Source organism: Larimichthys crocea, chromosome XIX, assembly GCF_000972845.2.
Source record: "Larimichthys crocea isolate SSNF chromosome XIX, L_crocea_2.0, whole genome shotgun sequence".
NCBI classification, from domain to species: Eukaryota; Metazoa; Chordata; class Actinopteri; family Sciaenidae; genus Larimichthys; species Larimichthys crocea.
Genome location: NC_040029.1, coordinates 6,026,810 through 6,049,155, shown reverse-complemented (window position 1 = coordinate 6,049,155; position 22,346 = coordinate 6,026,810). Strand labels below are relative to the sequence as shown.

Here is a 22,346-nt window from a genome sequence, read left to right as displayed (position 1 = left end):
TTTTGCAGGCGATGTGACCCTGCCAGATAATGAAAAGCTTCTTTTTCTGTGGAGGAAAGATAAAAGTCTGTATGGCCAGCAGCCAAATTTGTCTCCTCGTGCCACAGTGGAAGGCTAAAAATGTAGAAAACCCTCTTTTAACCTCCAGCCAGCTATCTCATAGTCTGATGTGTCCTCTATTACTGGATAATATAACTACACAATGTAAATGCGTGAAGACAAACCTGCAGCAGCATGGCATATCATGTGTTTGAACGTAAGGTAGGGCAGGATAGAGCGAGACAGTATTAAAAAAAAGAATGACAGAAAGCTGATAGAGAGAAAGTGGGGCAGTGACAGTGAGAGACAGAAAGACGAGGAGCATCAAAGACTGAAACAGGATTCAGAAAAGGGAGGGCAGCGGACAGAAAGAAGTGTAAAAGATACAGGGTGAGGAAAAAGCAGCGATAGATGAAGAGACGTAGTGACAGACAGACAGAGAGTCAGTCAGGCGCTATGTGAGGTGGAGCTGTTGGATCTGTTTCCGAGGTATAGACTGTATTAAATATGGACATGGTCTCGGTGATGTCACCCACAGATCATTGTGAAGCTCAGTGTGGTGTCTCTACTTGTCTCCGTCTTGGCAGTCCTGTCTCCGCCAGCTCCTGGCTAATCCAATTGGCAAAAAGGTGGAGGGTGGGTGGAGCTAAGAAAGCAGACACCTGTAACTGCACCAACTTGTCAATCAAAGCGGCGACTCTGCAGCCAAACTGTTTTTTGTACCAGGCTGTAAACATGAAGCTTTTAACATGGGGACTTATGGAGACTGACTCACTTCTGGATTCTTCACACACATATACATATTTTGTATATAAATATCTATTAATTTATCTATTAATATTTCCCTTGAAGGTCCAGAGTTTCTTAAATGTGGGAAAATAATCCATCCATTATCGGTAACCGCCTATCCTCATCAGGGTCACGGTTGGGGCTGCAGCCTATCCCAGCTGACTTTGGGGGAGAGGCGGGGTACGCCCTGGACAAGTCGCCAGCTTATCGCAGGGCACATAGAGACAAACAAGCATAATCCAGAAAATAATTAAAATCCTGACGCTTTTCCAGTCCCAGTGTACATGCAGAAGGCTGATATTAGGTGCAGTTGTGAGTGTGAAAATACAAAGACTTCTTTGAGGTGTATAAAAACTAAAATGTGGCACAACAGTGCAGGGGAAACACTCCGTGGGAGAAGACCCACGGTGTCCCTAGGTATAAATGTCTCATTCTAAGGTAACAAAAACAAAATGATTTGTATTTTCAGGTGATTATACACAACTGAAAACATCATTGCGATTATTAAATTCCACTTTTGCTGTGTTTTGTAAACAAAGGCTGAATCCGACACACTGGACCTTTAAAATCTAATTCTGTCTGAGTCATTGTACTCCAAATAACTTCGATTGCAAAGCGTACTGCACGGGCTTCACGTCTCCTAAAAGGTCTGATGTTTCAATGCACTTTGAGCATCTTAAAGCCAATCCATACAAAACATTTTCCAAAGCAGCGTTTTAGACTGATAAATGCATTAGTTTCCATCATTGCTCATTCGGTGAAAAAAATCGACTTGCAGAGACTTACTGTCAGACTTCTCTGAATCTATTAGTGTTTTATTTTTTTGGTTTTACCTTCTTCATAGTTATGTCATTTTTGTAAGAGAATATAAACGAGAGTGGAAACTCTCTTTTTGTTGCTTGCAGGCACTTCAGGCTTGTGGGACATTAGAGAGAGAAAAAAAAAAGCAGATCATCATTTTAGGAACCTCCGGATCAAACCCACATCGCTTTGGGAGGAAAATTCAGTTCAGCTTTAGCGTCAGTGACTCGACTACTCTCTGCAAGGCGGGCAGCAGGATTTCTGTGTGTGAGTGGAAGCTCTGAGTCAACAGATTATTTGCTAAGGCATCCAGGGTCAATAATAGAAGCTCACCTCTTTCTGTCAAGTGGGGTTTAATAAAAGCTAACGGCTAAAGCTCAGACACATGTGACCGTAAAGACCCACATGTGGAAACCTCTGCAGCGGGGGAAAAAAAGGCATTTAGTTCTTTACATATGTGTAGACGGGGTCCTGTCTGTGTTACACATGTACACAGAGCTCTGCTAACTACCTTGTTCCAGCCATGAGCACTTTGGAGAGGGAAGGGATGAATAGGAACAGAGCAATAACACAAAAAAAAGAGAGGAGGAAAAAAAAAACAGATTGAAATGGAGGTTGGCCAGAGATGGAGATAGAAGCCAGATAGCGGTGGGTATTGGAGTGGGTCCTCAGTGGGATAGAGCACAGAGAGTGTGTGTGCTTGTGTGTGCAGACCACCCTTGTCCATAATGAAAGCCAATCAGCTTGGGTGGCAGAGGCGTGTGCTGCAGGAAGAAAGCCAATCCACTGAACCTAATGAACCGCGATTGGAAATCAGAGAGAGGGAGGCAGAGAAAGAAAGAGAGATATATAGAAGAGAGCAAGAGCAATGAACTCATCGGCTTTTGGGTTTGAGAAAGAAAAGTGCTGAAATGAAAAAATAGAGATAAACAAAGACGGAGGGAGCGCTAAAGGAATGGAAAGAAAAGTGGGAAAATTGACCTTGTCCCATTAGACATGAGGAAAACTGCATCAAAAAAAAAAAAGTGAGATAAAGAAAGATGAGAAGGTTGGCGAGATGGACAGAAGAAGTAGAGGAGAGGAAGGAAGGAAGGGTCAGCTCAGGTTAATACGAGGAAATAAGCCGCCACACATACAGACACAGTAAGCCATGAGATTGGAAACCTCACGCCTTTCATTCACACACAAATAGAAAGGACACACACATAGACGTGTGCGCACACACAGTCACTTGGAAAGCCCCTGAGGTTTATGAGTTCAGCAGGTCAAATCCCCTCAGGCCGGGGATAATGGGAGAGGGCGATGTATCACAACAAAGAAATGTACTGATAAGAACATGTGATCGTTGCTCTGTGTGCGCGTGTAGTCTTGGTCCATGATTAGTCTCGTATGTTTGGCTGGTATGTGATGGCTGAGACAACAATGTGGTTTGTGTGTTTTTGCCAAGCCGCAAACTCTGTGGCTGTGTAGTGACGCCAACAAAGAAGTGCCAGAAATCTGCAGTTCCTCGAATGTCCACATGAGGCCGGCTCCAGATATGAGCATCCATAAGTCCCCATGTTAAAATGTCCAACTTCACAGCAGGAATAAACATGTTCAAATTATATTAAGGCTTAAAGTTATGCAGAATTAACAGCGTGGTTGCTTTGATTGACAGTTGGGTGCCATCACAGGTGTCTGGTTTCAGCAACCAGGCATCATTCGGTCCTCTCCAGCTCCAACTCTTTGCCTATTTTTGGATTAGCCTGGAGCCGGCAGAGGCAGGACTGCTTCACAACAGCTCTGTGGGTGACGTCATGGAGACTGCATCCAAGTTTTATACAGTCTTTGGTTTTTAGCCCTGTAAACGTGCTCACTCGAAGCTTCTTTCATCGGTAAAGATGTGTGTGCACTCACCCAGGTCCATGCTCTTGGACGCTCTGTTGCGAGGTGCGTTGTCCTCGTCAGCCAGATGGAAGTCTGCGTGGGTAGCTGCAGCCATGTGGGCCGCCCTCTGAAACTCACTGCAAAACAACAGTCAGGAGTACTTAGTGTCAATCAATCAACTGATCAATACCGTATTTACTCTGTTTACTCTTGAGTCTTTCAACAACTTGTTGGTTACATCACCCAAACAAGTGAGAGTAAATTAAATTCGCACACAGACAACAGATCATTCAGTTTCCTCTACTCCAGATGGCTTGATTCAGTTAAACAACAGCATGTACTGTCTCCATTAAACCTACAGAGAAACAAGTGTATCCATGCCAGATTCTGACTCTGACCACATGAGACACTGTACGCACAAACACATGCACCCACACTGCAGATTTTTAAACACGCTCATTCAGAAGAAGAGGAACACACCCAGACTTTTATGGTCTTCTGAGCTGCTTATTCAGTTGCCCTAAGTTATGTTGATTTCAGTGAGTGACTAGCACTCTTTGACTTGGGGCTGTAACACTGAGGATGAGTAGTTCCCACATTACAGGGTCCAATACACTCCATCAGAACTGCATCAGAACCGCTTGTCAAACAGCTCTGGAGCCCTTCCCCACACCTTTCTGTCGAATTACCTCGGCTGTGTCTGACCCATCCTGTAACTCTCTGAAACCAGTCTGTCTGAAAAGGACGACGATAATTCAATATTGATCAAGCTTACTACCACTGCCAAGTGGCTCATGGCAGCCAGAAAGCTAATGGTAACCATGGCGATGGAGCATGGGCACCATGGCAGTGCCCAGGCGATGAACTGGCACCTCTCCAGCTGCCAGTCGACAACACCGCCATGTGGCCCGTGCTTAATCTGTTAACTATGGCAAAGTTTGCTATGTCTGATCACAGTCTCCACTCTTACTTAACACACGTTCCCACTGAAACTCATAATAATTCATCTTTCATACGCACTGTCTGCTGTGTAAAGAGTGCTGCTGTTATCAGCGTGGCAGCAGGTTGTACAGCAGGATGCTAACAGAGGTATCATCGCTCTTTCTGAGCCTTCAAACTCCTACAGAGTTTACTCCATTATTCTATCACTATAATTACCTATGCATAATGCAAATAGGTTATTGCAATTAGACCATATAGTCTAAATAATGCATATGTGCGTTGTACTATTTAGTGTAATGGCTCTTCTTTATCTCATAACACAGCGATGAGTCATTAGAATATAATAACTCTGGCCCAATGTGTAGTTTAATAGAGTGCTGATGGTGTGCTATACATTATGTGTGTGTGTGTGTGTGTGTGTTATGAGGGTACCTGTGGTGTGGGGTACTTAGTGGTAAGTCTCTATTTATTTCCTCCATAGTGCCGGGGGAGGGCGGCGCAGGGAAGCCATGCTCCTCATCGTCGTTGCCGTAGTGACCGTAGCTTTCGTTGGCTGTCGCAGCGGGATAGGGATCTGAGGAGAGACACCAAACAGATCTTGTTTATCGGGGTGGAATCAAAGAAAACTTGGACCAAAGGACGAGGAGTTCACTTTATTTGTTCTTTCTGAACACATTTTAGTGATGTTACTGTTCAATAAACACCAAACAAAGCATAAACTTAGACATCCAACCTTTTTATGTTTAATATTTCCAATTATTGTCCATTATCTGTATTGATCAGTTGGGGAAAACACTGCACACAGAGGAAAACATCAACCATTGTGTTTATTCTTCATCCGAGGATCGACTCTCTCAACAGAGAGGAAGAGCTTAGTAAGGCTGGATATTTAGAAAGCATACACTTAAAATGACACAAAAAAACAACCTGTACACAATGCACATTCAAACACACACAAAATAATCATTTCCATACAAAGGCCTCATTGTTACTTTCTTGTAACTCTTCCACAACATTTCCATAAACCGTAAAACCCGTGAGCGAATCGTTCCCTCACTGTAAAGTCTTTGTGTTGAACCCCCCCCCCCCCCCCTCCTCCTCCAGTGTACAAAATCACTGTAACTGTAGCGCCGCTCCAGTCTGACGGAGAGCTGACAGAGTCTCAGAGAGAAAAGCATCCCGAGCTCTGCATCCCAGGGGGTGAGGGCGGAGGGGGTGGGGAGACGAGGGATGGAGATAAAGAATGAATTTAAAACAGTTTGTTAGTCTTTTTTCTTTTAAACATGCCGGCACACACGCCGCACAATACCCTGTATGCAAATCCGGCCCACTTAGACGCCGTTTCATCAGTGTAATGATTCCAAGGTCAGATCTATCGCACATGAAAAGCAGGCGTCGTGTTCAGAAAAAAAAAAACATAGTTAATGACTTCCCTTTCTCCCGCTATAAATATGCAGGAGGCGTGAGTGAAAGGAGATATGAAGACGGAGCTTGGACGGGTCCGTGATGCAGCGCTATGAGGGCTGCTACACAAACCCACAACAATGTCAGGAGCCTTGGCTAGGTGTCATGCTGTGCAGTGATGGTAAACACACACACACACACACATCGGCTGACAAACACAGTGTGTACACACTCAGCTGCAGATAACGCAAGTACACAAACACTCCAAGCCTCGTGTTGACTATCTGACGCTTCAAATGGACAAACATTGTGCACGGTGCGATTAGTCGAGTGCGTGCTCACCGCTTCCAGAGTTGCCATACGCGTAGTTGTTGGCCGCCGCTGGAGTGTGACCGCCGTCGTTCATGGTGGGCTCTGTGTTCGGGGGTCTCGAGGGTCCTGAGGGTCCCTGGTATGCATTGTGGCCCCAAGGCTCCTGTCAACAAACACAGAGATGATGGAAATGGTTATTAAGGGGCTCATGTGCAAAAATATGTGCCAGATCCAAGCCAAAGTTGTCATTCATGAAATATTGATGATGTTGCTTCATACATCAGAGGACTAAAGTCAGTTCTTTATTACCCAGAAGGGTTCGACTAATGTCTTTTATTTCTTTTGTGTATCATATCAGTCACTGCTGGTACATTCAGAATAAATAATGTTTTTGGCAGACTAGCACAAGATTTCAATCAAATCCGACTATCAAATATAAGATTTTCCATTTCTGGTGACATAAGAGGACTTATCGTTTTGGTCCTTTCTGGTTCACACTTCTAACAAACAAACCAAGAGCTGGATCGACCGGGAGTCACGCTGCACTTCACTGTCTGTCATTTGATTATTTATCTTCACTGGCGTCACAAAGAGTTCACAAAGAGTTTTAATATGAGCATTAACAGACGAGGCTGCAACTGGACGTCATACAAGTAGAAACTGGACTTCTTGTGCCGAAATCTTTCCGTGCGACTGCTGCTTTCACATTTTTGAAAAAGCGCTAGCACACAACACATCTCGGTACGAATGAAATCATACAGTCTAATCTTCAGTTCTGTTCTAGCCACTATCAGAGATTTTCATCCTCTTCCCTGAATCTATTCAGCATTAATATTACAAATGAATAACTCCTGATGAAAGTAAAAAGAAAGTCTTGTGGATTGAGCGACTGCAGTTTGCAGTTTAGTCCAAAAAGGCTTTTACATTAAATCTGTAGCAGTGTAGTCACATTTTAAATCACCTGGTGAGATGGGAATAGAGCAGATTTAGAACAACCTTCTGAGGATATATAACCTCAGTGATGATTAAAATATCATAAATAGTCAAGTTGATCTGAACTGGGAAAGACATTTGACATCATTTCAGACACTAAAAGTTCTCAGACATTTAGGATTAGAAGGCTCTTATAGTAACAAGGTCATAAGCCAGCCATTGTTCATACTGCACCTGAATATTATTTTGCACTATGTGCACGCAGCTCGAGTCACATTTTACATGAATTCTAAGATATGATATTTAATCTTTCATTGAGGGAGAGAGGGGGAAAATATCTCATTATGAACAAGGATTACAAAAATAAAAATAATTACCAGAAAAGCAAAAAATAAATATATATATATTGATACACCTTTGACAGTGCTTTTGAAAACTGGTTTCAACGCGGTGTTACCCGAAAAAAAAAATTGATTCTCTTCAACTGGAAACACAGTAATTAAGATAATCCTGAGAGCACTGACAGGCGTGTTATCGAACAGCCATCCAGCACTACAAAAGCACCCCCACCTCACAGATGGAGATAGGGAATGGGAGTGCTGGTGGTGGTGGTGGTGGAGGATGAAAGACGCCTTTTCTGGTCAAAGAGATGGGAGGTACAGCTGTCTCACACACACACGAACACACACTATGCACTTATTTAAGCATGGACAAAAAAAAAAAATCCTTAGACACAGCGTGGGACAATAATGAAAGGTGTTCCAGTACCTTCATCATCTCAAAGGGCTGTGGAGTCCCTGGGGCATCATTAGTATGTACCATACGTGTTAATATGTCAATACATCATAGCTGTCAATCACTTTGAGCTATAAATGTGTCATGTGCATTTTTGCACAAAGTTCTGACAGCTCTTCTGCATGTGTCAATGATATATATACACATCACATCCTCCATCTGTCCGTCCGTCCGTCCGTTCCAGCCGCCTCTGCAAACTGACGACTCGCCTGAGGCTTTTGAAGCAGACAGGCAGACATCTTAATCCCACAACAATAAGCAAACGGGAGGAGGGGGTCTATCAATCTAACCTACAGCTGCATACAATAGGCTTCTGGAAGAGAGAGGCTTAGCCTTGCCTCACCCTACTGTGTCACCCACATATCACCCGGCTTGGGATGGAGAGCACAGCTGAAGAAAGAGAACAAAGAAAACTGTGTTTTTCTTCTCTTTGTATTTATATTTTTTTCCCCCCATTGTTCGACTGTTCATCTTTACACTATCTCTTTGTCACTTCAAACTGCACTAAGCTGAATGGACGCCGCTGTCATGGTTACATGATTGATAGAGTGATGAGTTAAGAGCTACAATTATGGTTTGTTCGGGATGTTGTTGTAGGTGTCAAAAATCTTCCAGTATGACCAAGAGTGAGAACAGGAGGGAGAAAATACTAAAAAAAAAAAAAAGACACGCTGTCAGCGTTCAATTCTCCAGCAACGTCTAGAAATGTTTTAAATGTTTGCCAAAAATAAAATGTGACTTTCCATCACACGAGTGGGAGCGAGATAAAAAGGCTCGTTGTCTGTGAAAAGGAGGAACTGGCTGATAGGAGTTGAACTGTTCATCATCTTTAGCGTTAGTTAATGATGGCCAGATGTTAAGTTCTCTTCCAGAACAAATACAAAAGCAAGATTCAAATCCACCAACAACTAAATCATGCAGCATAGCACGCATGGGAGCAGAATAACATCAGTATACTCAAACACAATGAAGAGTCTACAGCCATGCTGGTGTACATGACTGTACATGAAGATGGACGACGTGACAGGCGTGTAAAAGGGAAGTCAAAACATCTCAATCTCAATCATGCTCCAATGTTCATTTTCCTGATAAGGTTTTGTTATTTGATGGTCATGTTTGACAGCTGGGTGGACTTCGAAACCACGGCACCGATCCTAAACATTACTGAGCAGACTGCAGATCGTGTCCAGGACTTAGTTGTTGTACAGTGGAAGGATGTGGAGATGCATCGTTCATCTTTATTGACACAGTCACAATGAAAATGCCAACTTGACTAACTTGATGTTAGCAAGTAAACTGTTTACCATCAGCTTATTGTGCTAAAGAACCCAAAGTAACGGATTAATAAAGATTTTGACTTGATGATGGTGCTAGAAGATTTTTTGTTTCTTATTATTCTGTTTCATCCTGCAGGAATTTGCACCAGATTTCACGGCAATCTATCTGAGAGATTTCAATCTGGACCAAAGCAGGGGACAGATGGAAAGACTTACGAATCCAACATATCTAAGAAAATAAATAAAAGCGCTTGAATGGAAAATCACTGACATTATGGATCATTTACCAACCTGAATTTACACATACCATCACCTTCAACTAACTGTCAGAATCTCATGTAGTTAGACTGAGAATAGCTACAACAACCAAAGAGATCTTACCAGAGGTTTAACCAACAAATCAGTAAACAGAAATATACTGTCATGCATTTTGTTTTAAAGCCACTTTGTGTAACTTTTACTTATTTACCAACTGGGGTTGCAGAATTATAATAAATACTGGTTTCCATGCAACGTTGTCTTTGAATGGAGAGAATTTCATTACATTTATTAAAGGTAAATGTGCTAATTTCACTGTGATTAAGATTTAGGGCAAAGCTGTAGACAGACAGTGAGAGAAAGGAGGCACGCTGAGGGGCTTTTTCTTTAGGGAGCGCTTGTTTTATCTCGCTGCTTCATGGCGTCACCAGACTGGCTGCTTAGTGATGACAGGAGGAGGACTATGCAGATGTATACTGCACTTTGAACTGGGTTTGATAGCATTTATCTACAGGCTGAAAAACACACACGCGCACTGATGGGAGTGTGACACAGACGTAAATGTCACAATGGGCCAGGTCATCGAGAGTCAACCCACAAACCGTCCCGTTGTTACTCCCTCTCTTCCACACGCACTATCACTAAGCATCTGTTTTAACTGCTGTGAAGCATCTTTAGAAGCTTTGGACAGAATCAGTCACGGTTGAAAATGGAGCTGAATGGACAGAAGCAGATATATTTCACCGTCTGTCACGCCTGACATCTTCATCAGTGCGTCCATCCAGGGATCTGTGCTGCTTTTAAAGCGTTCGTTAGTGTTGAACACAACTTCTTGTCTGATTGATTTTAATGTTGCTCGCGCGTTTACCACCAGGGAATTAAAAAGGTGACACCGCAAAGTGAAGAATTTTCTTTTGAGAAGTTCTGCCAACTGTTTTTTTTTTCTTCTCGTTTTAACAGCACTTCAACAGACTAAAGAGAACGAGGTAAAAATAAGCAAAGGTTAACACATTCTAAGCAGGCGGATTTTTTAACACATTTATCACATCTGATTCAAGGGAGTGTGTTCACAGCTACATGGAGCATTCATGAACACCGACTCTGCTCCTGTGTCTGAAATATGTTCATAATTCACATGTGACAATTCCGGTATGTTTAGGTACAAAAACATGAGTAGTGTGATGCATATTGGTGTTTTTTATTCAGCGTGGGATTCATTTCATGTATCATGTTTTAGTTTCAGCTTGGAGTGAAATAATAAAGGACAGGCAGAACAGAGGGAACAGGGACCCGAATATTATTTAATAAGCAGGAGGAGAAGCAAAGGGGAGGGCAGCCGCTGAAAACCCAACAGAGAAACAGACAGACAGGCATGCAGGAGGCTTCACGTGAGCTTTATTCAACAGAGGAGAAACAGGCAGGTGAGACAGAAAAAACAAGAGTACAAGCTGTTCAAAATAACTGGAAATGAAAAAGGGAAAGTTGATATAAAACTTTATACAAAGAGACAAAACAGGAGAGAGCAGATTAAGCCATTACAGTCGAGACAACAGAGTGGTCTGAAGAGAAACTACGAAAATTTTAGTGAGTTAAAACCCATGTGACAGAAAGGAGGCGTGCACAGGGAACCATTTAGTATGGTGCTGGGGTTTATGGGTAATATTTTTTAAAAAGTTGACGCTGTGACAGTTAGTGGCATTGGCAAAGAGGGAAAGCTTTCAGCATGATTAATATGCTTCCACACCGCCGATCGCTAAAATCTTTTGGTACACGTTAAGGATCTGGTGCAAAACAAGTGCAAGTGACATTTTCTAATCATCAGAGGAAGCGGTCGTGATGTTACAGAGATTTGAACTGTTTAAATTAAGTGCAGAAATGACTCTGTACTGATTTTAATGCAGGTCTTTGAGTCTATCTCCACTCTTTAATTTGATGATTACGAACATGCTCTTTGAACACCAGCTCAACTGTGTTCTTCATTTGCAGCCAAAATGTCACTTGCACCTCTTTTGCAATGCAGCTCGCATACACACTCAGACACACACACACACACACACACACACTCACACACACACTGCGTCAGAGTCCACCAGATAGTCGGAGGTGGTGGTGTCTGTTGAGAGCCCTGTTGTGTGCGTAGTTGTGTGAGTGTGCGTGCATGTTTCTGTTCTGTTCAGATCGTGTGGGTATCCAGCTCTGTGTGTGTGGCTCTCCATACATCTGCCCTGCCGTCGCTCTGATATTTTCAGCGTAACGGTGACTTTGACAGACGTCCGGCGTGCGGCTGCGTGCGTGCCTGGACTTGTGGCCGTATGGGTTTCCCTCAACATCTCTGATTGTGCGTGTGTTATCGAGCGCAGCGTGGCCACGCATGTCTGCAGGTGTTCGACTACGCGCTTGTCTGTGTGTGTACCCGTAATCGTAGCTTTCCCTGTTCAAGTTTCCCTCTATGGGTGTGTTAAAACCGCGGCTGTGAGAGGCAAACTCATACCTCGTATCTGGCCTGTACGCGTCATTTTGTGCATCGTCATCACTGTGCTCAACATCCCTGTGTGTGAAGCCAAATGCGTAACCGCTACGTCTCTCCCTTTGGTTAAAACCATAAGTGTATCTGGTGTGTGTCTCCGCCGGCCTCTGTGTGTAACGCTGCCTGTGGCTGTGAGGCAGCGGCTCGGTCGCTCTCCTCCTCAGCGTGGGGAGGAGGGAGGAGGAGCGGCGAGGTGGAGGCGGTTGCTGCTGCTGCTGCTGCTGCTGGGAGGCGTCACCCACTCGTACCTGATCGCCGGAGCCTGTTTGGGTGTTCAGTTGATTGGCGACGGACCCATTTGCTGCACTTGGCACACTGCTCATCTGGAAGAAAAAAAAAGTTAAATAAATTGGACATACTATTAAAACTGTTAAATCTCAACTCTCAAGCTATACACCTAACAAACCATACAGTATGACACTGAAGTTTCAATCCAATAAGAGTTTATAAAATGTGTCATCCTGATTTCATATTGCAGGCACGCATGTAGGTCAGTGTGTACAGTAGAGCGTCTTTACTGTGAGCATCAAACGATCGTAACGGGGGAGAGACGTGTTGCTAATCTGGATGATGTGTCATTGATTTTTGCTGTCAAAACTCTGGCGGGTACTTATGAATAATCTTTGAACGTATCAGGCTGAGCAGAGGATTTCATAATGCATAAGCATTCTTAAATGTTTCATGTGACCTAAACTAAATTCATACATGTCGCCCCACATCCACTAAACTAAAGCTCCAAAAGGAATTTAGTGCAGTAAATAAAAAGGAAGACACTCATGGAAATGGAACAACATTTATAGTTTTTTGACATTTAATAATGATATTAATAAAATACACTTCTTTTTATTCTAAGGAGATATAGCCTCCATGTTTCCCACTGATGTAAATCTCCCCTGCCTCTTCCAAGGCGCACCAAAATAAAGCGTGAGCACTTCCATGACCTCAAAATGTCATTCACTTCCCCGAGTTTGATTTCCAACCCAGCCGGGTTGAAGTCATGGAACAAAATATAAAACACGATATTCCAGAAACGTTTACAATCAGGTGACAAACTCTACCTGTCTGGGTGCTCGGAGCACGACGAGCTGGATGGTGCCCCTGGAGTTTCCCTCTGACGACATGGAGCGCCGCAGCGTCTCCATGGCGGTGTGGTTGGAGCGTCCGAGCAGCGACTCACCGTTTACCGCGATCATCTGGTCGTTTATGCTCAACCGACCGTCCTGTGGGGAGAAGAAAATCTTGACATTAACGATAAACCATGAGGTGAATCAGCAATAAAATTCATTTTATTTCAACTAGTGGCACAAGATAACAGGTGTCACCGATGCTGATGTTTTAAAAAAACAAGAATTATATTAAAATGCTGGTGTGGTGAAAAAAGAAAACTCAGATCTCAGTGAAAATCTTTCATAAAATAAGGCGAACGAGACTGGGAATAAATGAAGTTTAAAGAGAAGAGGAGAAATTGGGAGAGGTGTGAAATGTGAGGGGGAGAGAGAGAGCGACAGAGAGAGAGAGAGAGTAGAAAATGGAAGAAGGGGGAAGGCAAGAAAATTGTAGAGTTAGCAATCTACTGAGAGTGGGAGAGCCATGATAAATACATAGAGCAGCTAATGGAATAGCCTCCGTGGGCACTAAATCACTTCTAAGTGTTTTAAATAGCAGCCTCTCATAGAGAGGCAACACTGAATAGTGCCCTGGAGGGAGAGGAGGGAGGGAGAGGAAGGAGAGAGGGAGAGAGGGATCAAATGAGGAAAACAATGCAGAGGGCAAAAGAAAAAAAAGAACAATAAATACGAAGACACTTTGAGACACACTGAAGTCTCTCTTTGTGTGTGTGTGGAGTGATGATTGGTCCATCATGGTCAGCCCTCACCTTTGACCCCATCTCATTAAAAAGGCACCGCCCAGGCTGACCTCACACACACACACACACACACACACACACACACACACACACACACACACACACACACACACACACACACACACGTCGGCATCACTTCCAAGCGTGTCATCAAATATTGATGTTTATGCCAAAATCTTTCAGGTGTCTGTGATACTCTCTATTAATAGTCATTTCAATTTGTTTTCTTTAGCGTGCTCTTTGAAATGATCGTACGACAGGATCAGAAAGTCAGAGCAGGTTTTTTTTTTATTATATGTAATTGAGGCCCCGGGCCCTGACAGCAGCCAAAACTCTTTAATGGAAATAGGTTAGATCTCTCCATGACTCTTCCTCATCTCCTCCCTTTTTTTTTTATTTCTGCCTGCTGTGTGATTCTTTGTGTGTGCGTGTTCATGTGTGTGTCAGACTCTGGGGACGCCCGGGTTCCCTCCTCTGTACCGACCCGGCACTGCAAAGTGTCATCAGGCCCGTTAGCTGCTTTTCATTAGCGCGCATCCACACTGAGGAGGAGACACACAGACTCTTATGTATTGTTATCCTGCTGAGTGTCTCCACTTTTCAATTTCCTTTTTCTCCCCTTATTCCGCCTCTTTCCATCTCTCTATTGTTCGATACTGCTCATTTCTTCACTCACCCCCCCTCTCTACTTCCACTCATCCACCCGCTCTCTTCTTTCAATGGGTTTCCCCCCCTCCCTCGACACTGTCCGTCTCGCTTCTTTCCTCTTATGTGGTATCTTGTCCCAGAAACCTGTTTCGCAGCCAGCCGGAGATCTTCTGTCGGAGCACTATCCGCATCGGCAGCTGTCGGAAAACTACTTCTGAAGGCACTTCGGGGAGCCGTCGTCTGGCCGACCCTGATCCCAAACCAGCCGTTTATCTACAACGGCACACTCGTCTCTGTGCCTCATCGTCATTCAGTGCAGATCTGGGAGCAGTGATGAGGGGTTGCGACACGTGACGGCGGCCAGATAGAGGCCAAGTGGTGGAATCCACTGCAAAGTGCTGAAAGTGGATGTTTTTTCACTCGCGAGTTGAAGTGAGTAACTGAGCGGTATAGATAAGACGGCCATAGTGCTGACGTGACGAGGCCACTCGGGGTCAATGGGAGCCAAAGGTCGAGAGAAGGCGAAGACAGGAAATGAGACTGAGGGCCGAGAAGCTCAACAGGAAGAGGACATGAGTGGAAACAACAGAGAAAGAGCTCATAAAGGACGGGAAAGAGGGCAGACAAATATATGGGATGGAAAAAAAAAGAAGAAGAAAAACAAAAAGATCAAAAAAGAACGTTCCCGGTTGGAGTGGAGCTCCGGATCAAACTATAATTAAAAATAAAAGATTAGATAAAGTATCAAGAAACACATCTGAATAAAGAGGCAGCTCTCAAAATGATCGCCTGTGCTTCTGATTTGTCATGTTTGATGCATTCAAGGAGCTCTTTAAGACAGGAATGAGACGACTCACACACTTCACGTGTTCAAAGCATCGATCTGCAAGATTCTGTTCAGATTTTGTTTTTTTGTCTACATTTTTGGCCTCACAATCCATCAGTGATTTGAATATTCTGCACTGTTTCCTCACGGTAACAAAATTTAAAAGGAAGAACCCGCTCTGTTACAACTTTGGACCTTAGTTTTGTAGCTTTGGCTCTCAGTACAGTCGGGTAAAACCGAGCCAGGGAGTTGCTCCGTAAACTGTGATGGATGTTTACAGTGGACAGTTTGAGGAATGGTTTTACGGACCACTTTCATTTTGTCTTCCAAATAAGTTTGGCAAACCTGGGTGATTGTTTAAAGCCAGCATGGTATCTATCTGACTGCTTCTGTTTCTTGCCAGCTGAGTTCCCAGACCTCGGGGAGTGCAATTGCGTTATTACTGATGTGGAGGACGGCGAAAACTACAACAGAACGCTCCCTTAATGCATGTTTACTGCCATGAATTACACAACTGGAGCTCCCGCAGTCTGCTCAGAGATTTTCACAGGGTTATTATGTCCTTTATGGTTTTTTCATTCTAACTTTCAATACAATATCTAACACTGTGTGTTTACGATGCTGTAAAGGAGAACCAAAGCTGGCTTATAGATCTTAGGGAGTACTGCTGCGTATGTGAAAGACATATGGAGCCTTTTGTGGCCCACCCCTAATCTCTGCTTAAGGCTCAAGGCTACATGATACAGGAGTGCAATGCTAAACCAGGCTATGTGCTAAATAAGGTGGAGATTGCCCTGGGGCACCAAGCGCAGGCCCCACATGAAGATCCTCTACCTTGTAAGCGGCTCCTCCATGGATGATGGACTTGATGAAGATGCCCAGGTCCTCGCCGGTCTCTCTGGACTTGTTGCCCTTCAGGCTGACCCCCAGGCCGGCTGAGCCTGTTTCATTCAGGGGGATCTCATACATCAGCTGCTCCCTGCCGTCCTCCAGCACCACACTGCTCGCCTCTTCACCTTTCTGAAACATGAAGAGATGATGGAAGGACTTTTACCCCACGTTCAGATTTCTCTAAAAATGTTACGTAAAAAGCTTTCATTCGAGACGGGAAAAGCCTCTTCATGCACACACCTAATACCTGCTTCACATAATAACGATTGAGGTGGGAGCACCGTGTCTGATAATGCATGCTCCTAACACCACACTGATTACACTCCACACCAAAAACCAGAAAAGAAAGGAGTGAGAGGGGAGGAGGAGAGAAACAGATTAAAGAGTCAGATGGAAGAAGGCTGCGGGGATGAGAGAAAAAAAAAATCGGTAAGAGAAAGGAAAAGGGGAAGAGAGGAGCAGGTGTTGTGTAGTGGAAAGAGAGATGAAGGTGTAGTGAGAAAAAGAAGAAAGCTACTGTAGAGAGGTTATTCCATTTGGAGATGAAAGGCGCAGACGGAGAGCGAGCCATTTCTAAAGGAAACATAATAACCTTTTCATAGCTCCTCCTGGAGCACAGTGGGGGAGGAAAGAAGAGGAGGGGGGGGAGGCAAGAGGATGGAGGCTCAGAGGAGCATTTAAAAGTAATAACCCATCCCCGAGGTATACCCGCTTCTCTTGTTCACATTCGCCCCCCACTCCTCCCTCATCACTCTTTACATTTCACCCTAATCTCTCAATCTCACTGTACATCTCTCCCCCTTTCTCCATTTCTCGTTCTCCCCGGACTCATATTCCATCGCTACTCTCTACAGGTCCTCTCTACATCATTCACCCGCCCACTGCACCTCACCCACTGCTATTTAATGTGAAGAAAATGACCATGGCGGCGGCGGCGTTGCTGCAAAAATAAGATGGAGGAGAGAGAGAAAGAGAGAGAGAGGGGGAAGGAGGGAGACAAAAGGCAACAAGAGAGAAAAAGGGAAATGTCTGTCATTAGACGATGCTAAAATGGAGAGCAGGGGGAGGATAGAAATGCCAGGTTCAGTCACCCAGGGAAAAGAGGGCCTGTGGAGGGGAGGCGTCTCAACACCTCTTCCCTCTGGAGTCTTATTTTTCTTTAAAGAGGAGGGATGGAAGGTTAAGAGGGTGTGTGATGTTCACACATCTTTTTTTTTTCCAACTGAAAGTAGCTCCGAGAACGACGACAACAGCCACTCAGTCTTGAATCAAAGTAAGAAAAACGTCAAAGTGAATTTTGTGGGAATATTCATATACGTTACAGCAGCCATAACGGCTGTCACCACTTTAACGTCGGGATTGCTGAGCCTTACGTCAGGCACCTCGCCCGCCACTGCATCAAGAATCCATGTTCACATTTCCCCTCTCGTCGTGGCACAGTGTTGAAGGGTGTGAGAGTCAAATATGTCCTCCGGTACAATTTTGTAAAAATTCATGACCGCAGGAGCTCGCGCTCAACCTCGCTGTGATCCTCCAGCCCCCCAAATTCTCCCTCTGTCAGCACTGCTCGGTGCTGCTTCGCTTAGGTGCTTAATTAAAACAACAGCCTGCTAAAGCCTCGGTGCCAGGAGGGGTACTCGGCTCCCAAGTGTGAGTCAGAGCTCGCAACCCAGTGAAGGAGCTAAACCTGGAAGGTCGTCTGCATCACTGCGGCACACTGATACAACACTATTTAGCTCCTGCCTTTCACTTTGAATTTAAAATGGAAGACAGCTGGATCTCTTTAAAAGGTCCAGGGTGTGATATTTAGAGGGCTCTATTATGCATAACTAGATTTTTATTAGTGTATAATCACCTGAAAATAACTGTTATGTTCTTCTATATCTACAAACGCCGTGGGTCCTCCACGCAAACACAGGAACAATGGAGGATATCAAAGCGGTGTCTAATGTCACGGCGAGGAGATTTGTTTTTGTTTCAGGAAGGGCTGCGAGCGGGAAATCCGACATCAGAGCGCAGACGTCGAGACGAGCGGCTGCTCTGTGTGGCGTGGGTAAGGATTCGACAGCCACGTGAAGTCTTGCCTCAGCACGCTTTGAACCTCGACCAAGGTGAGACCAAAAGAAATACCAGGTTCCCTCCACGACTCTGACAATGGAGAACCAAAAAAAGAGCAAGTGGAGTCAAGTAAAGACGCTGAGCTGTATCATGCAGTCGAAACATGGGAAAAGTGGTTATGTTGCATAGCTGCTCTCGATTCCCACATTTCCTGTCATCCCTCTTCTGACATACTCTCTAATAAAAGGCAAAACAATGCCCAATAAATATTTAACTACATATTAACCTTGAAAGTTCAATTACCTGGTTTAAAACTCAACATTTTAAATGACACTCACTATCTGTGAATATTGTTAAATTGTTATCTTTCACTGTTGGACACCAACAGAAGACCAAACAGCCTTCTAGTGTCAAAGGAACAAAACACAGATTTGAGCGGAGGTCAACAACAACATTTATGCACTGCACTTTCTTTTTGCATACATACACATGATAGCAATAAATCTGTGATAACTTGATATTCCGTCTCCTGCTGATCCCATTTTGGGCTCACGTTCAGCCCTTTGATATTATGACGAGATAAAAACAAGCAAAACGCGTCCTTCAAGAGTCGTGGGTTCTATTTTCTTCTTCAGTCAGGGCTTATTTTTATCAACAAGGCATTTCAGTGAGGTTACTCAAAACCAGAGGAATTACAAAGACAATCCACTGCTTCCTGCTTTGAGAGACACTTGAGATGACTCGGATGGCAACCTGGGAGGTTTTTTAAATACCTCTGTGATCGAGCTGCAATAACACACGAGGTGAAGGTGGCCAGATATCACAGCACAGCAGGCACTGAAGGCTCTGAGAGATACTGGAAAGTTATGAAAATGTTACACAAACTCAAAGTAAATCTATTTACACAACCAACCGAATCTCAGTGGTGGTCCCAACTCAGGCACACACACTCCAATATCCCCTCTAATGCCCTTCCCTTGGGGGCAGATTGCATCCCCAGGGTGGCTGAGACCCCTTGGCTCCGCTCAGCCACCCCCCCTCCTCCCTCCACTGTTAGCCCTCAGCAATGGCTCTTTAACAAGCTTTTAGCCAGGAGAGAGACCACCCTCTTCAACACCCAAATGAGGAGACAAAAAGAAGCTTTTTCTTACCCCGGGGTGGGTGGCGAGGAGGGGGTGATACACAGCGATTACACACAGAGCCTTTTGTCGCAGAGGATTTCTAAATGGGGGGTTTCAAAGCGGCGGGATTAGCAGTGAGAGCGACATTCAATTAAGATGAGATCTCGCCGCGCTCGGCGCCAACGATGGAGCTGCCAATTAATCGCCTTAATGTCTGCATCTTCACCGCTTTACACCTTTACCTCGCGACGCAGAGAAAGGAAAGTAAAATGACTGATTGAGGGATAATTCTGGCGAGTTGGAGGGAGGGAGGGAGGGAGGGGGTATAATGAAAAGGAAAGGAGTGAAAGAGGAGCTTCAGCTTTGAGACGGGCTGACAGAAAGTGAAGGGGTAGAGGGGTAGGAAGGGATAAACGACAGTTGAAAAGAAGACGGGGAGGAAAAGCTGCAACAAAGCAAAGTGGCTTTCTGTCTGACGACCCCCTTTTCCTGTGAACTGGCCTAGGCTTGCTGGCAACCGAGGGTCAACCATGTGCAGGGTGACCCCTCCATCCTGTCCTTGGCAAACTCATGATCCTACTTTTGCTCGCACAAACATGTATGATGCTCCCGCCGAAACACACACAAAAAAAAACTCTCCACATCACAAAGCGTCTCTCTAATCTCCACCCTGAAACAAAACGAGGCCCCGTGGAATAACGAGAGCGCCGGGCGTTTGGGAGACGTGGAAATGCTGACAGGAATGAAACTGTGATTAGAAGTTATCACTTTTTAATTACTTAGTGAGCGTGTGAGAGTACAGGAGATGTACCCGAATAATGAGGCTAATTCACGGGCTTTATTGTTATTCTTCTGAATGAAAGCGACCAGTATGCCTCCCAGCACCGCTGAGTGCTTTCACAGAACCACACGCTGCTCATGAAACATCAATACCCTCTCTATTGAAACCAATCAATCAGCAGTTCAGCTAGTTCCTCTCAAAGTCGACTCTACTTGTACAAGGGAGATAAAAAAAAAAACGACTGTATGCATGCTGGAGTGGAGAATATAAATCTTCTCGGTTGCCAAAAGTATGACGCGGGACACAGAAAATAGGCTTTTAACCAGATGACCTGGGTTCAAACTGCTGTGTCAGCTCTACTGAAGTCAAAGTGAAACGCTGAATCACAGACTGGCTCCCAGGTTGCTGTTGTTTAGCTGAGCTGACCTCTCATCTCCCAGGGTCCCTCGGTCAAGCAGTACTGTGCATCACTGAGAAATGTATCTCTGCTGCTGTGAGTGCAGCACATGAGGTCCACAGTGCTTGTAGATTTTCCCCTCCGTCGCTTATTTTTAGCCACAGAACTCTGGGGATGGTGATGTTGGCTGCTCTGGACTGAAATATCCGGACCGATTTTGAACGGTGTGCTATGAAATTTGGGTGAACTTTTCACGTTCATTTTCTCCTCGCAGTGCAAATATGTCTGGGATTCTGCAAACAGTCTGCTTCCTTTGGACGTATTTATTTTTGGTGTCAGTTTCAGGTTTAGTCAGTGTTGGATTTAATTATTTTGGATACAAGGACACGGCGGTGTGAGTAAGGATCCTTCTTTTCATCTCTCTGCCGTGACTTCTACTTCCCCTGAGGTTATTTTTCATGCCAATACCCACATGTATGTAAAAAACCATGACCAAGAAATTAGGTTTATCCAGAAATAGAGCTGTGTCGACCGGATTTCTGGTAATTCCCTCACCATTTCTCAGATTTTAGGTGGCGGACAATAACAGTGTTAAATAAAATACTTTTGCAAGGTGGTCTAATGACTCCAGAATTACAGAAAAGCCGCACAGGTGAGACACAGGAGAGACTTTTTCAGGATTAAACCACAGAGCCGTGGCAGGGGGTCTTAACTAGTGCACCACCTGCAGGCACAGTCAGGAATGAAGTGAATTCCAGCAATTAAACAACCACTACTTACTGATCACATCATCAAGATGTGTCATGGATGCTCACAGGTGTCTAATCTGATATATAAAATAAATCAAATCATCATGTATCATGAGAATGTCTTGAGCTGGACAAAATATTCCAGTAGAAGATCAAATTAAACCTTCGTATATGGAGCTGATATTATAGATTCATTATCTGTAGCAGGGAGGTTAAAGAATATTTAATTAATCTACTGAATGTAAAACAGTGATAATTAACTGCTCATCTGCATCTGTTAGTTTTATTTTTTACAAACACGATACATAAAAGGTAGTTCTTACAAGATATTACAGCCCATAAAACATGAATAAATATTCAGACGTGCACACAGACATGCAGACAGACACCTCCACACAAACGTTTTCATGCGACAGAGGATGGGGTGGGTGGGTGGGTGGTGGGGGGCAGATGGCTGCATCGACTTAATGCGTCTCCATCATTATTACATCTTTTGTGTGAGCAAATCGTTGCAAGCCGCTCCTTGCTTTAGCGCTCCACATAAATTTCCGCGACAATTTACTACTTGAGAGCAGCAAGAGAAAGAGTCGAGCAATTAAAAAGAGGCAAGGGAGGAGAAAATGGGAAGAGAAAGAGGAGGAGGGGGGTGGTGGTGGTGATTTCTTGGTTTGCATTTTGCAGGGTGTAGATTTTTGGAGAAACGGGGATGTGAAAGCAGTCGTGTTTTCTGTTGGCTTTGCTTGTTGCCTCATACAGTATATTTTTAATGTGTGTGTGTCATTTATTCGTTACCAGGGTTGCTCGGGGCTGGAGCCAACCCCAGCTGACCTTGCAGCAGGTACACGCTTCACCATTCACGCTCACATTCACACCTATGAAGAGTCACCAATTAACTTGCATGTCTTTGGACTGTGCAGACACAGGGAGGGACCCAGAACCTTCCCGAGGCCGGAGTGCCAACGGCTGCACCACTGCGGTCATTTAGCTACTTTTAATGAACTTTCTCTCTCTGGCAGCTTCTGTGTATTTATGTAATCACACATCTAAATTCAGTGACGCAGAACC

The 22,346-nt window shown here is 44.4% G+C and overlaps 1 protein-coding gene across 1 annotated transcript in view; it reads right to left on the bottom strand.

Moving 5' to 3' along the window:
* The window catches only part of pard3ba (par-3 family cell polarity regulator beta a), a 151,608-nt gene that overhangs the window by 71,089 nt on the left and 58,173 nt on the right, over positions 1-22,346 (bottom strand). Inside the window, exons 11-16 of the mRNA XM_027291567.1 lie at positions 16,119-16,304; positions 13,002-13,163; positions 12,192-12,266; positions 6,184-6,316; positions 4,870-5,011; positions 3,526-3,632 (exon numbers count right to left, since the gene is read on the bottom strand). Of these exons, the coding sequence (XP_027147368.1) occupies positions 3,526-3,632; positions 4,870-5,011; positions 6,184-6,316; positions 12,192-12,266; positions 13,002-13,163; positions 16,119-16,304 (805 nt within the window). The remainder of the gene's footprint in view (positions 1-3,525; positions 3,633-4,869; positions 5,012-6,183; positions 6,317-12,191; positions 12,267-13,001; positions 13,164-16,118; positions 16,305-22,346) is intronic.